General features: G+C 42.6%; 1 protein-coding gene across 1 annotated transcript in view; it reads left to right on the forward strand.

Moving 5' to 3' along the window:
• Positions 1-14,623, forward strand: part of LOC147712287 (uncharacterized) — a 215,507-nt gene that overhangs the window by 30,516 nt on the left and 170,368 nt on the right. The window contains exon 2 of the mRNA XM_086923018.1: positions 8,731-8,851. Coding sequence (XP_086779144.1) covers positions 8,731-8,851 — 121 coding nt within the window. The remainder of the gene's footprint in view (positions 1-8,730; positions 8,852-14,623) is intronic.

The following is a 14,623-nucleotide window of genomic DNA, read 5'->3' on the forward strand; positions in this document are numbered from 1 at the left end:
TCTGCAGCCTAGAAAGAAGGGCCTTGGGCAGACCGTGATAGAGGGAATTCGAGAAATCCAAGCGGGAGAGGACAAGAGCCATGATGACTTGAATCAGAACTTTTGGAGTCAGGAGATAGGCCACCTTCCTGATCCTGCGCAGCTGGTACATGCAGGAGGAAACCACCGCCCCTATCTGGGGCTTAAGGGATAGCTCGGAGTCAATAATGACCCCGAGACTCTTCACCGAGGCCACAGGGGTGGGAGGAGGGCCTAGCTCTACCGGCCAGAAGTGCGGGCCCCAGTGGATAGAGCTCTTACCAGGGAGAAGGAGCTCCGTCTTCCCGGGATTCAGTTTGAGTTGATTCTGGCTCATCCACTGGAGAGTGTGGGACATAACCGCCTGAAAATTAGTGATAGCAGAAGAAGAATTGAGAGGAAAGATGAGTTGCAGGTCGTCAGCGTAGTTAAAGACGGTGACGTCCCACTGCCTCAGAGAAAAGAGAAGGGGTCGAAGATACAGGTTAAAAAGAAGGGGATATAAAGAGGAGCCCTGGGGAACCCCGCAATGTGATCGTTCCTTAGGTGCCCTGAAGGTGCCCAGACTAACTGTCTGAGACCTCCCGGTCAGAAAGGATTCGACCCATGCCAACGCCAGGCCCTGGATGCCGGCCTGCTCGACACGATGGAGAAGGATGTCATGGTCCACCGTGTCGAAAGCGGCCGACAGATCTAAGAGAACCAGGGCCTGGGGGGTACCCCTGTCAGCGCCGCCTCTCAGAGCATCCAACACAGCCAAGATCACTGCCTCCGTGGAGTGGCCGGGTCTGAAGCCTGCCTGGTTGGCTTCAAGCAAGTTGGAGCTCTCGATGAACTGTGAGAGGCAGGCGGTGACGTGGGCTTCCAGAATTTTAGAGAAATAGGGCAGAAGAGAGATAGGCCGGTAGTTCGCCAAAACTGCGGGGTCAGCTCCTGGCTTCTTCAGTAGAGGCACCAAAACGGCCTCCTTGAAGGAGCTGGGCACCGTGCCAGAAGAAAGAGAAGAATTCAACAGAGGGAGAATGCAATCAGGTAAGGTAAGGCAGATGCCCCGTAGTATAGATGGTGGACAACAGTCGTCAGGTGAGCCAGACTTGACACGAGCGGCCAGTCTGGCCAAAGATTCTGGATCAAGAGGAGGGAAATGTGTGAAAGAGAGTGCATTATGAGGGGGACAGACAGTGTCAGTGCCAGGAAAGGTGACCGGAATAGTATCCTTAATCATAACAATTTTTTCTAGAAAGAACGTACTGAGAGCATTGCATGATTCCTGAGTAGGAGCCTGGTTCGGGAGCGTCCTAGAATCAGAGGTAAATTCATCGAGGACTTTAAAAATCTCCTTCGACTTACAAGGGGCTGACAGAATTCTCTTGGAGACATATGCTGTTTTGGCCGCAATGATGGCTTTTTTATATTTATTACGAGCGGCCACGTAAGTGTCTCTGCCTGTGGTGCAGTAATCTCTCCTCCACTTACGCTCCTATTGGCGTAGCTCCAGATGTTGGGTTTTTAACTGGGAGTCAAACCACTTATGGGAGTTGCTATGCCGAGAGCGGGGAAACTTGGTTAGAGGGGCAAAAATATCGCTAGCTGACGTAAGCCAGTGAGAGATGTTACCGTCTAGCTCGTTGATGCAGATGTCGTTGGAGAGGGAGGGGCGGGTCTCTGACAGATGGGAAAGCAAGTTATAAGAGTCAGCAGCCCTCCACTTGCGGGCGGCACCGCCCTCTAGTGGCGGGGCCCTGATATGACCATCGACAGAGATTACAGTCTCGATTAGAGAATGGTCAGACCACACACAGGGAGTGATCAACGGGCAAGAGGACTTAGCCCCGTGAGTCCAAATGTGGTCGAGAATATGGCCTCCACTGTGGGTGGGGGACTTGACAAGTTGTGTGAGATTTAAACAGGAGAGGGCTTCAAATAGCTCAGTGGCGTGAGGCCCGGCATCCTTGTGTTGGAACCAATAGTTAAAATCGCCGAAAATGGCGACACGAGAGGAGGATGTAGTAAGATTGGCAAGCTGCTCAGTAAAGGAAGAGGGGAATGAAGGCATAGGGTGGGGGCCGGTAGAGTATTATAAAAGTGACTGCACCCACCTCAGTTCCCAGGCTGAGAACCAAGTTATCAACTTCAGGGAGAGTCATGGATGAGGTAGCTATAATTTTTAAGTCCTTGCGTATTACCGCTGCCACCCCGCCACCAGGACGGCCCCCGGGGCGATTAGCATTCAACAGATAGTAGTCTGGGGGTAATGCCGCCAGGATATCAGGGAGGGAGTCGTCAGTGAGCCATGTTTCCGATAGCAAAAGAATGTCAGGGCTCTCAGCCATGAGTAAGAGAAAGATGTCAGTTTGATGTCTAATAAGAGAGCGGGTGTTTAAGTATAATATTCGGATGTGTGACTCAGTAGGAGTTGGTGGAGCATGTGACGCATCCGGCCTCGAATGGAGGGGGATATTCCCCGCGATTCCAAGTGCAGAGATGCGAGGCCTGGTGGCAGGGGAAAGGGAACAGGGGAAGGGCTGTAGGTCCGCTGCGCTCCCTGAAAGGGGGAACCATTTTGTAGGGCCGAGGGCGGGAGGGGCCGAGCGCTAGTCCGCTCGCCTGCTCCCTCACCCAAGATGGAGGCACACTAGGTCACGACCCAGGCAGAACCTATCTCGTCTGCGATGGGCGGGCCAGGAGGCGGGGCAGAGAAGTCCCGAGCTGGAGTGCAGCGCGACCAGGAAGGGTCCCAGCGGGCACTCAGAAGGGAGGTGGGGACAAGCAGGGTAAGGGAGTAAAATAAAATCAAGTGTCAGCAGCTCCGGGACCTGCACAACAAAAAAGTTAAAAGCATACACAAAATACAAATACAGGCGGGTGAGCGCAACAATGCTGCCGGCTGTATAAATGCGAAGCAAATTTTAAAAGTAGCGTGCCCCAGTTCAGCTAGCGCCTGAGACCACCCGCTAGCACCTAATCACCCGTGAAGTGACCGGCTCGGGTTTTTGTAGGGCCGAGGGCGGGAGGGGCCAAGCGCTAGTCCGCTCGCCTGCTCCCTCACCCAAGATGGAGGCACACTAGGTCACGACCCAGGCAGAACCTATCTCGTCTGCGATGGGCGGGCCAGGAGGCGGGGCAGAGAAGTCCCGAGCTGGAGTGCAGCGCGACCAGGAAGGGTCCCAGCGTGCGCTCAGAAGCGAGGTGGGGACGAGCAGGGTAAGTAAGTAAAATAAAATCAAGTGTCAGCAGCTCCGGGACCTGCACAACAAAAAAGTTAAAAGCATACACAAAATACAAATACAGGCGGGTGAGCGCAACAATGCTGCCGGCTGTATAAATGCGAAGCAAATTTTAAATCTAGCGTGCCCCAGTCCAGCTAGCGCCTGAGATCACCCGCTAGCACCTAATCCTGGTGCATGGGCGATCCCAATTTAGAAGAAACTATTGCGGTAGCTAAATCCACTGAGATGTCAGAGAAATGGATGGATGTAGTCAAGCAAAACTCTAATTCTAACAAATCCATTTCTGAAGAAGATGTTTGCGTTATTAAACAAAAAACTGAAAACAAAAGTTCTTATTTTGCGCAAGGAAAGAACAAAGGGAATGTTAATAATTTCCTTTATAAAAGACAAGATAATTATAACAATTCCTTTTCTTGTTTTAGGTGTGGTAGTAAGTCACATATTGCTTCATTTCAGGGTTGTCCAGCTATCAACAAGGAGTGGAAGATTTGTGGAAGAATTGGACATTTTAGCAATGTGTGTAGAGACAGATGTTTTAACCAGACACGCACTTCTTCCAACAAGTTAGATCCCACAAAAGTGTCTTGTATTAGTGAAAGTACAGAAGTTAATCAAACTCAAGAACTCAACAAAGGTGTTGTTGTTTCTATTGTACAACGGGGTTGTGTTGTTATGGGTAACATAAAGCCTCCTATATGTTCTTTTTACGTATATAGTAAGGAAATAAAACTCATGGTTGATTCAGGATCGCCATGGACGATCATTACTAAAGAACACTTTAGTGAGAGACTTGTAGATGTATGTGATATCAGATGTTTACTACCATCTGATATTATTGCCGAAAGTTTCAATGGATCTATCATTGATATTGAGGGTTTCTTAAAGGTACCTCTTACTTTCAGGAACAGAACTGTTATGATTAAATTATATATTGCGGTTAAGGGTGTTAATGTTTTAGGTTGGCATGATCAATATGAGTTGGGTATCATTCTCAACCCACGTTCAAAAGATCCAGTATCTTTATGTAGTGAAAAAGACATGGTAAGTACTACTAGTCATGAGGTGGTTGGAAAAGAAGATATAAGGGAAGACACGGAATATTGGAGTCACAAATTTAGCAAAGTGTTTTGTGATGATTTGGGAAGGTTAAAGCCTTTTGCGCACAAAATTGTTTTGAAAAATGATGCAATTCCTGGTAAACAGAAATTGAGAGGTGTTCCTCTTAATGTGAGAGATGAGTTGAAGGAGATGTTGAATGACCTTCTTAAAGAGGACATAATAGAACCAATTGAGACCTCAGAATGGGTTTCTCCCATTGTACTAGTGCGAAAACCTGATCAAAAATTGCTTGTATGCATTGATTGAAGAGCCTTAAATTCAAATATCATAATAGACTGTCATCCTCTTCCCAACATTAATGAGCTGGTCTCTTTATTTGATGGTGCGCAGATCTTTACCACACTTGATCTCAGATCAGCGTATCATCAAATAGAGTTAACTGAGGAATCCAAGAAGTGCACTGCATTTATCACACCTATGGGGTTATTCCAATATAAAAGAATGCCTTTTGGGTTAGCCTCAGCGGCCTCTGTTTTTCAGAGAGTAATGTTCCAAATATTTAGAGACTTGGATTCCTTTGTCAAGTGTTTCCAAGATGACATTTTAGTATTTTCTAAAAATGAACTTGAACATATGTCACATTGTTCAGGTTTGCAAACGACTGGAGGATAGTGGCCTCACCTTAAAAGCACATAAATGTAAGCTGTTTTGTAAATCCGTTGAATATTTAGGACATACATTATCAGGTGAAGGTTTAGTTCCCAAGAAATCTAATGTAGAGGCTATTCTTAAAGCACCAGCTCCAGTAAATAGAGAACAACTACTTTCTTTTTCAGGCATGTGCGAATACTACAGTAAGTTTGTAGAAAATTTTGCAACCAAAATGGAACCGTTAAGGAAATTGTTGAGGCGGAAGGTAACTTTTGAGTGGAAAGATGATCAAGACAAGGCCTTTCAGGATATTAAGAAGGAGATTGTTAGTGCTCCTACCTTGAAACCATTTAGGATGGGCTACAAGTGCATTATAACTACTGACGCTAGCGTGTATGGGCTGGGTTGTTTTCTGTCTCAACAAGATGGAAATACTGAGTGGAATGTCACTTTTTCATCTAGAACCCTTAATGAAACCGAACGGAGATATGCGGTCATAGAGAGGGAGTTGCTTGCATGTGTGTGGGTGGTGGAACATTTTAGAATCTATGTTTGGGGCAGCAATTTTGTACTTAGGACAGACCATAAACCTCTAATACATATATTATCAGTGGGTGGAGGATGGAATTCTACGGCAAGGATTGCACGTTTGGCATCTAAATTGCAAGAATACAATTTTACTGTAGAGTATATTCCTGGGTAGAAAAATGTCACTGCGGATTTTCTTTCACGTCTTCCTTGTGGTGTTTGTTCAGACAAGGTGAATGTAGTTAATGATGTGGATTTCGTGTTGGGTGTGACGGATGTAATTCCATCCCATTACCAAGAAATTACTGAAAGTAAGTGGAAAGAGTTACAAGATACAGATGAAGTGTTGGTACTTCTCAAGAAATATGTGATGGAGGGCTGGCCCAGCAAAAGTTGTATTAGGTCAGATTTGTTACCATTCTTCCATATTGTAAATTGTAAATTGTTGTGTCTTGTAAAGCGCACTGCTACCCGGAGGCCTCGTAGCGCTATAGACCGCTGGGGAACCTGTCCTGGCTTTCCCTGTGAGATAGTCCCTCCTGGGGGTCTCCAAGGTGAAACCAGGCATCCCCGGCGTTTGTGTGGGGCCGTTGTGGAGATGAGGCAAGCTAATGCCCAGAGTTGCCGAGTGTGCTCCCTGGTCGGAGTAGGCACCGATACGAGAATTATCAGTCCGCTGATCCTGGTCCAAGACCCTGCCGCGTCGGGAATCGAACCCTGGTCCCGGGCCGTTCTCTGCACTCGGGTCTGCCGCCTCTAACCAGTGAGCCACACCTCTCCACATATTGCTGATGAATTATTATTAGAAGGCCATTTTCTATTTAAATCCGGAAAATGTATTCCACCACATGGTGTGAGAGAATTGATTTTAAAGTTGGCACACAAAACACATCCCGGCATTTCTGCAATGAAACGTTTGGTAAGATTGCATTTTTGGTGGCCAGGCATGGACAGATTCATAGATCCCATGGTCAGGGATTGTAGTGAATGTTGTGATAAGGACAAAATGTTAAGAGTCCATGTTCCACCGCTTAAACCTGTTCAATGGCCTCTAGCTCCTTGGATTAAGATTGCTTTTGACATCTCTGGTCCTTTTTCCATTCTACCGGAGACTTCGCGTTTTGCACTGGTCATGATTGACTATCACTCGAAATGGCCTGAGGTAAAATTTGTTGCCAAGGCTACTACGAGTGCTGTCATTAGTTTTTTTTGAGAAGTTTTTGCACGGGAGGGTTGTCCTTCTACTTCAGTTTCAGATAATGGTGTGCAATTAGTCTCTGCAGAGATGGAGAGTTTTCTGAAAGGTTGTCAGATTAAGCATTTACGCACTTCTTTATATGAACCCCATGAGAATGGACAGGTTGAGCGCTTTAACCGGGTGTTAAAAGGGTTTGTACTGGATGCGGTTAAGGAAAGGGGTGATTGGTTGAATATTGTTAGGGAAAAATTATGGACTTATCGCATCACTCCACATACTACTACGGAGGTTAGCCCTTTTAGATTGCTTAAGGGTCGAGAACCAGCTTGGGCCATTTGCCCTTGGTGGTTTAAGGAGAAATGCACTAAAACAGTGGAGAACAAGGTTAATGTTCAGGAAGTTGCTGATAAAGTACTTAGTAAACAAGATAAAGCCCCATCATGGTACAATAATAAATGGAAGACTAAAGAACATGACTTTGTAGTTGGTGATTGGGTCAGGATTTTCAAACCTTTTCTTGTTAGTAAAGGAATGAGTAAATATGGTAGACCTATTCAAATTAAGAAAGTTTTTAGGAATACTGTTATCACCCAAGATGGTAAGGTCTGGAATTCAAGAAGAGTGGCTAAGTGTCCTGCACAAAATATCAACCGGTACCAGGAAGATTCTATGCATGAAAACAAGTGTGTTGATGTACCAATTGGTGATTCTGTAGCATCTAGAATCAAAAGAAATGTTCGGGTCAGAAATAGGCCTGTTTCCTTACATGATTTTGTATAAGTTTTTATATTCATTTATTTACATGTGTGTTTTATTTAAAGGGGGAGATGTGTTATATTTTGTATATAGTGCAGTACATTATTTACATGTATTTTTATATATCACTTTAAGGCATGAGACTTGTTATCTTCTGTAATTGACTCTGCATTCTAAACAGAGCTTTGGTAATGTAGCATTCTGTACTAGGAAAGCAGTTATATCCTGCTGCTATCCAATCAGGACTTATGCTGTGCTGTTTCTTCAAATAAACCACTTAAAGCTTCTGGATTGAACCCCTAAGTCCCGAGTCCTGCAATGGCTGTTGCAACATTTTCTTTCTTGTTGTGGCCAGCCAATTAGAGCACTCACTCCCACAGGAACGAGGGCACCCAAGGAGAAAAAACTCTAGGTCAATCAGAACGCTCTATTATTTTTTAGGTTGGGGTTGAGGGAGTCTCGCGAGAGTGCCTCAAACCCAAGGCTATACAAATATTTGTGATCTTTATCTTCTCAAAAACAACTAAAAAGATTTACATCAAATAAAAATAATGCAGACTTTCTGAACCAAGATTTCCTGTACAATATGGTGTAATTTCATTGAGCAGGTTTTACGGTATTGTTTCTTTAAAAAATCTGTCTATGGAAAATGAGTGGGGAATTTGCGTTCCCCACCCTTTTTTCAGCCCCCGCTTATTGGATCACCTGATACTTTCTATGAGGAAACTAGTCCAAAAAGAGCACTTTTTGGACAGTTTCGTGAAGATTCGTCAAAGATGGTCAAACTTATTAGCAAGTCAAAAATTGTATTTCAATGGAAATGCACAGCTAACTATAACTACCCAATGGCGACCGACACTGGGTAATGTATATATATTCACACATACTTACTTTTCCAATTTCAAATCTGAATTTAAAATATCCAAAATAAGGTAATCCAAAATATTGTAAATCAGAATTTATGGATCCACATTAATGATAAAATGACATTAGGGATCCAAAGTAGTGAGGCCGTACCCTTGAAGACATAACTATCATGCATGTGGCAGCAACTAATTATCCCATACACCAAGACCAAATTGCAGTCATAAACAATGTGCACCTGTGATGAATTATGTACCAGCGCTGCACCAGTACAATAGCAGTATCCCAACCTTTTACAACCACCCATTGCAACATAGAGGTGAAAAAGTTACTTTGTGAATCGGGCCTCATCTACTCACTTTCTGCCATCTTTTCGGAATAGAATTACTCATTAAGTGACGGCACATTTATTTGTTCCATGGGCAGGTTTCCTTTCATGACGCTTCTGCCTATTTCTCTGAAGAGGAGTGGACGGTATTACAAGAATGGCAGAAGGAACTGTACAGGAATGTGATGAAGGAAATTCACCAGGCTTTGATCTCACTGGGTAAAGTTAAAATGTCTACCATCATCTACATTTTTTGTAATCTTTAAAGTACCCCCTCTCATAGTGCCTCATTCTTAGTATTGCTTGAACTATCTTTTAAACAGTGTACAATTCTGTGGGCTTTCTGTGTAGCACTAATGATAATAATGTCTCAGTTGACTATTCATCCCATCATAGGAGGCACCATGGGAGATGTTTGGGTTTCTGTGAGGCAGCTTGATGCTATTTCATTTTAGGTGCCAATTTTGGAGATAGCAGTCCAAAGAAAATATTTTCCACTGACAACAAGAAAAGCAAAATTAATCTTCAACTGAACATGCTATTTAGCTTCAGACCCAATATGATAAGTTTCTGCTCTAGAGCAGTAGTTCTTAATCTGAGGTCTTCAGAACCCTGGGGGTCTGCAACTGTTTAGAAATGTAAATAATATTAGCAAATTAATAAAGTATATTTAAATAAAGAAGCACAATTGATAAATGAAAATGTTGAAGCATTTTGTAAATGTGAAAAAGTTTAAATTAGAGGCTAAAAATTAAGGGCCAGATGTAGGTAACTTCAATTTGGCGAGTTCTTAATAGCGATTTTTACCGAATCACTATTAAGGACTTGATAATTGAATGTAGGTAGAAATCGCTAAAATATTAGCGATTCCTTAATACTCCTTAATAACGAATCGGTAATTAGGATTCGTTATTAAGGAATACCTAGCCATTCATTCCTATGGGCTAGGAGGCCCATAGGAATGAATGGGAAGATATTCACTATTAGCGATTCGGTATTACAGAATCGCAAATAGCGGGAGCTACTTCAAGGGTGCCAGGGTGTCCAAAGGACACCCTGTTGCACCCCTGAAATGTGCATGTGTGCACATGTGGCGCACATACATGCCTTAGAGCATGGATGTGTGCCACATGGCACATTTAAAAAAGCAAAACATGCTTTTTTAAAGGAAATCGCTACTTACCATCAACTTGAAGTTGGGGGTAATTAGCGATTCCTTAAGGCTGAAGTGCACTTTTTTTAGTGCTACGTACATTGCATTTAAGGAATCGGTATTTCCGATTCCTTAAATGCAATAGCAAAATAAGGAATCGCTATTTTGCGATTCCTTATTTTGCAAGTAGGTTTAAACTCACCTACATTGCACTCAGCCAAATACCAGTCAATAACGCGGAAATTCTGTGAATTTCTGCATTACCGCTCAGTATGTGGCCACCTACATCTGGCCCTTAGTTGGTATCCTCCGATTGATTCATGGGAACAGTACAAATGCATCAGACAGAATATTGTCTGGCCATATGGTGGCTTCAATTGAATTTAGAAAAGTTCCAACCAGTTCCAATTTTCCCATAAAAATTTAAGTTTCTATTTTTTATATTTGTTTCTGAATTAAATACAATATTGCAGCTTTTGTGTATTTTTGACAAATGCTTGTTTCTGTATTTTTGTGTATTGTTTTAAAGACCAAATCCTTGAATTTGCTTAGGCAGGGCCCCCAACTTCCAGTAATGACCCCATCGTAATAGCGAGTTGTAAAACACTATTTTGCGAGTAGCAAATTATTGAGACTCCGAAAATATTGTTTATCAGATTTAGAATGGGCAAACGGTTGCAAACCCTTTTGCGCGTGCTAAATCTCATTGTACATCTGGCCCCTAATCTCATGTTAGAACCTCTCAGAGAGGAGACACAGAGACTGGTTACTGAGGAAATCATAGAGGAAATATAGTCCTCAGAGTGGTTGGCTCCAATGGTTTTGGCTCCGAATGATAGTGGTAAAAGTATCTGGGTATGTGTTGATCCCAGAGATTTAAATGAACACTTCTGGGTTGATCGCCATTCTCTTTCAAATATATCCGAGGCCTTGACAATGCTAGGTGGGGAAAGTTTTTTCAGTGTGATGAACTTGTCCTCTGCGTACCATCAAATTAAATTGTATGATAGTTGCGTCTATGTCTGGGGACACATTGTGGAAAAATAAATAAATATATATGGCAAACAGACCACTCAAATATGTACAGCTCAACACAATGTTAATTGACATATTGACGTTCTGCTTTGAAAATAAACTGTTGAAGTTCAAAAGCCAAATGTACTAACAGATACAGGATGTGGAAATGTGGGCCAGCTTCTCCCCCAGCTATGCCTGCTTGTTTATGGGTTGGCGGGAGGAGCTGGTCGTGAAAAGACAGTTCGAACACATTTATAAGGATAATATCATATCATGTCTTAAGTTCATTGACAATTTGTTCATTATATGGCACTGAACAGAGAATGAAGCCAGGGAATTTATTGAAACAACCAATATCAATGATGTTAATTTGCACTTCATATCTAGCATTATTGACAAGAGTATTACATTCTTGGATGTGCAAGTCAATGTAGTCAATGTTATTCTGACCACATCACTGTATCGATAGGACACGGCAGGCAATACAATGTTACATGCATCCAGTGGGCATCCTCCACACTTGATACAAAGCATCCCATAGGGGGAGATGCTTTGTATACAGAGTATATGCAGTGAGGAAAAAGATCTGCAAATCAAACAGACTGAAAGTAAAAAGCGATTTTTTGAGAAAGGTTATAAAACATCAACTATTGAAGCCGCTATAATGAAATCTAGAAAGCGAGCTAGGGAAGGTCTCTTGCCGTACAATACAAATTCTCAGGGAGCAAGCAGCAACAAAGTGGATACATCTAAGGAACCCAAGAGACTTATTCTGACATATTTTAGACAGGAGCAACAGGTAAGAGCCATCATAGGATGAAATTGGCCAAAAGTTTTGGATGACCCAATAATTGGGGATTTACACCCCAAACATCCTGCCATAACTTATAGCAAAACATCATCAATGGCCAATGCACTTGTAAAGAGAATCCCGGAAGAACAAGAGCAAGGGGGTTGGCTAGTAGCAAGAAAATATTTTTTCAAGTGCTCCAGTTACAAGGCATGCTAATATGGCTCCAACAAGACTACATACCACATTGCCTTTAGCGATAGGGTACAAGACATAAACCAACATCTAACATGTCAAACAGATTTTGCTATCTATGTCTTGGAATGCAGTTGTAATTTGGCATACGTAGGTAGCACCAAAATATCTGTTCACAAAAGTATTTTACAACATATAAGGGTGATCAATAACAATGACTCCAGTTACCCAGTGGCAAGGTATTTTAAGGAGCAACACAACAGCAGCCTGCAAAACCTGAAATATTATGTTATGAATGCTGTCCCACCCCGAAAGAGAGGGGGTGATCGAGAATCAAAATTGACGCGCCTGGAGACTCCTTATATTCTTGAGCTGGATACAATGTATCCTGGGGGCCTTAACACGAGTAAGGATTTGCACACTTATTTATACTCATTGTTTCAAACAGTAGAAAACATTCTCACACCAAGCCCTTTAAAAAAACTAAATCATGATTTTAACTGCAAAGCTGAATTTTTCTGTGCTATGAGGATTTTTAGATAGATTATTTTGTTCTTAAAACCTAATATGCACTTTACATCATATAAATGGAGTATTTAAAAAGATAAGCATTTTAGAATGAGTTCGTAATCTGAATTGAATTGTATTTATGAAATGTATATGTATTTATTTATTTATATGCATATTTATATATGTATTAATAAATAGTGGGAATCAATTGCTCATGAATTAGAATTGTTAGTTCGGAAATTGAGTATTAACACTCAAAGTCTCTTGCCTCTATTTTGCACATGCCTTTCGTGCACTTTCATTTGTATTACCAGTACATCATTTAATACGATATTGAGTCATAAATAGATGTTCGTGATAATACAACATAGATATGTTTTAAATTTGTTTGTGCACTAGCACTTTATAAGTTAGCCATTTTTTCCCATTTCCAAGCTTTATTTCGATTTTATAGACAACAGAAGCAAGAACATAATATACATACAACTCTAGATTTAGGCAATAAAAACATCAATGGGCATCACAGGATATAGCCATTTACAGCTAGTTGGATACAATTAATAACAGTTATAAAAATGTAAATCTTAAAAGCGAATTAAATATTAATTAGATTTGTTAGTAAGATCAAGACAATAGGAAATGGCAAAGGAACAATTAACATGTGCAGGGGGAGATTAAAAACTTGCGGAGCCTGTGCCACACAGAGCTAAGGAACCAGGACTCAGCGAAAACAATCTGGGGTGAGTAACGGTTCTCAAGACTCTAAAGGCTTCCCATGACTGTCTGAGCCCCAGGTTCCTGCAAACTGGTAAAAGTCAGTACCTCCTGGGTTCATCATATTCTGGACAAAAAAAGAAAACGTGGATGGGAGTCTCTTTTTGGCTATTGCAGGCAGGACAGCTTACAGGGGAAGCTTTTGACCAGTTCTTTGTAAACATCGAGTTTCCTTGCCATAAACGGAAGTACATCATCAAGGAAAAGTTCAAATGAATACTGGTCTTTAAAATTGAGGAAGTCAGAGGTTAAGTGGCCTAGTTTTGTACTCCCTTGGATTTCGGCCAATCTGAACTGTCTATAACTAGTTCAAGCTGTGATATTGTCGGGGACACTTCCTCAGGGTGGGTCCATAGGTTTGGCCGGCCTACTCTATGGCACATATCTTTTATGTGTGTGAACCAGGGTAGTTAACCCACCCCTGGGAGCCCCATGATCGCTTTGAGTTCCGACTGGTAGGCTATTAGCTCGGACGTCGCCCATAGCCTACTCCAAAAAGTCAGGGGACGCAGTCCGTTCTCCTCATGCATGGGTCTTGTCCCAAGGTCCATACGTAGGGAGGATGAGGGGGGTGCTTTGCGGTAGGCCAAGAGCTGCCTCATAAACGTATTCTCGCTTTTGAGCAATATACCTACAGGGAGGTGTCCCGTACATTACAGCACTCCTGTTTTGAACTTTGTATATCTCAGTCAATGGGCCAGGTTGTCTAGATGTGGAGTTCCTGTAAAGTTTTGATAATCCCCCTGCCATCTGTGCTAACCTTAGGACTGCCTTTTCTTGCTTTGAGTCCCACCCAAAGGTTTCCGTCAATGTAACACCCAGTTAATCGAAGACAGCTACCCTCTCTAGCTGGATACCATTTAGAGTAGGATTAGGACGATATGTTTTACTAGGATTAAATACCATATACTTGCTTTTTAGTGTGTTAATCTCTAGGCCCCTATTCTTGCAGAATAGAGAGAAGCTGTCAAGGGTCCTTTGGATGCCCATGGGCAATTTGGATAGTAACAAGGTGTCGTCCGCAAACATCATTGCTGGCACCTTGCCACAGGCGAGCTTTGGGGCATTGGTGTTGGCTACCTCGTTTAGTTGGTCCACCAAGCCATTAATAAAAAGACAGAACAAAGTGGGGGCCAAAATACACCACTGCCTTACACCCCTGTTCACTGGGAAACATGGAGTCAATTCTCCATGTTTTCCGAATCTCACCTGGGCAAAATTTCCAGTGTGCAATCTCTTGATCAAAGAGAGCAAGTAGGGCGGAATATCCAGTTGCTCTAGAACTGCCCAACGTTTGTCACAAGGCAACAAATCAAAGGCTGATTTAAGATCAACAAAGATCAAATAGAGGCTCCCAACCTCTATAGTGAATTGGAGCCTGAAAATTTGGTCGATGGTAGAAATATTTTTACGGAATCCGGTCTGGTACTTACTCAGGATCTCACGCTCGTCCACACAGGACTGGAGGCGCTCTAGGACAATCCTGGCAAACAGCATCTGGGTTACATCAATATTATATTTTAGCAATTATACTTTAGCACTTTTTGGTAAT

This window comes from Lissotriton vulgaris, chromosome 5 (assembly GCF_964263255.1).
Source record: "Lissotriton vulgaris chromosome 5, aLisVul1.2, whole genome shotgun sequence".
NCBI classification, from domain to species: domain Eukaryota; kingdom Metazoa; phylum Chordata; class Amphibia; order Caudata; family Salamandridae; genus Lissotriton; species Lissotriton vulgaris.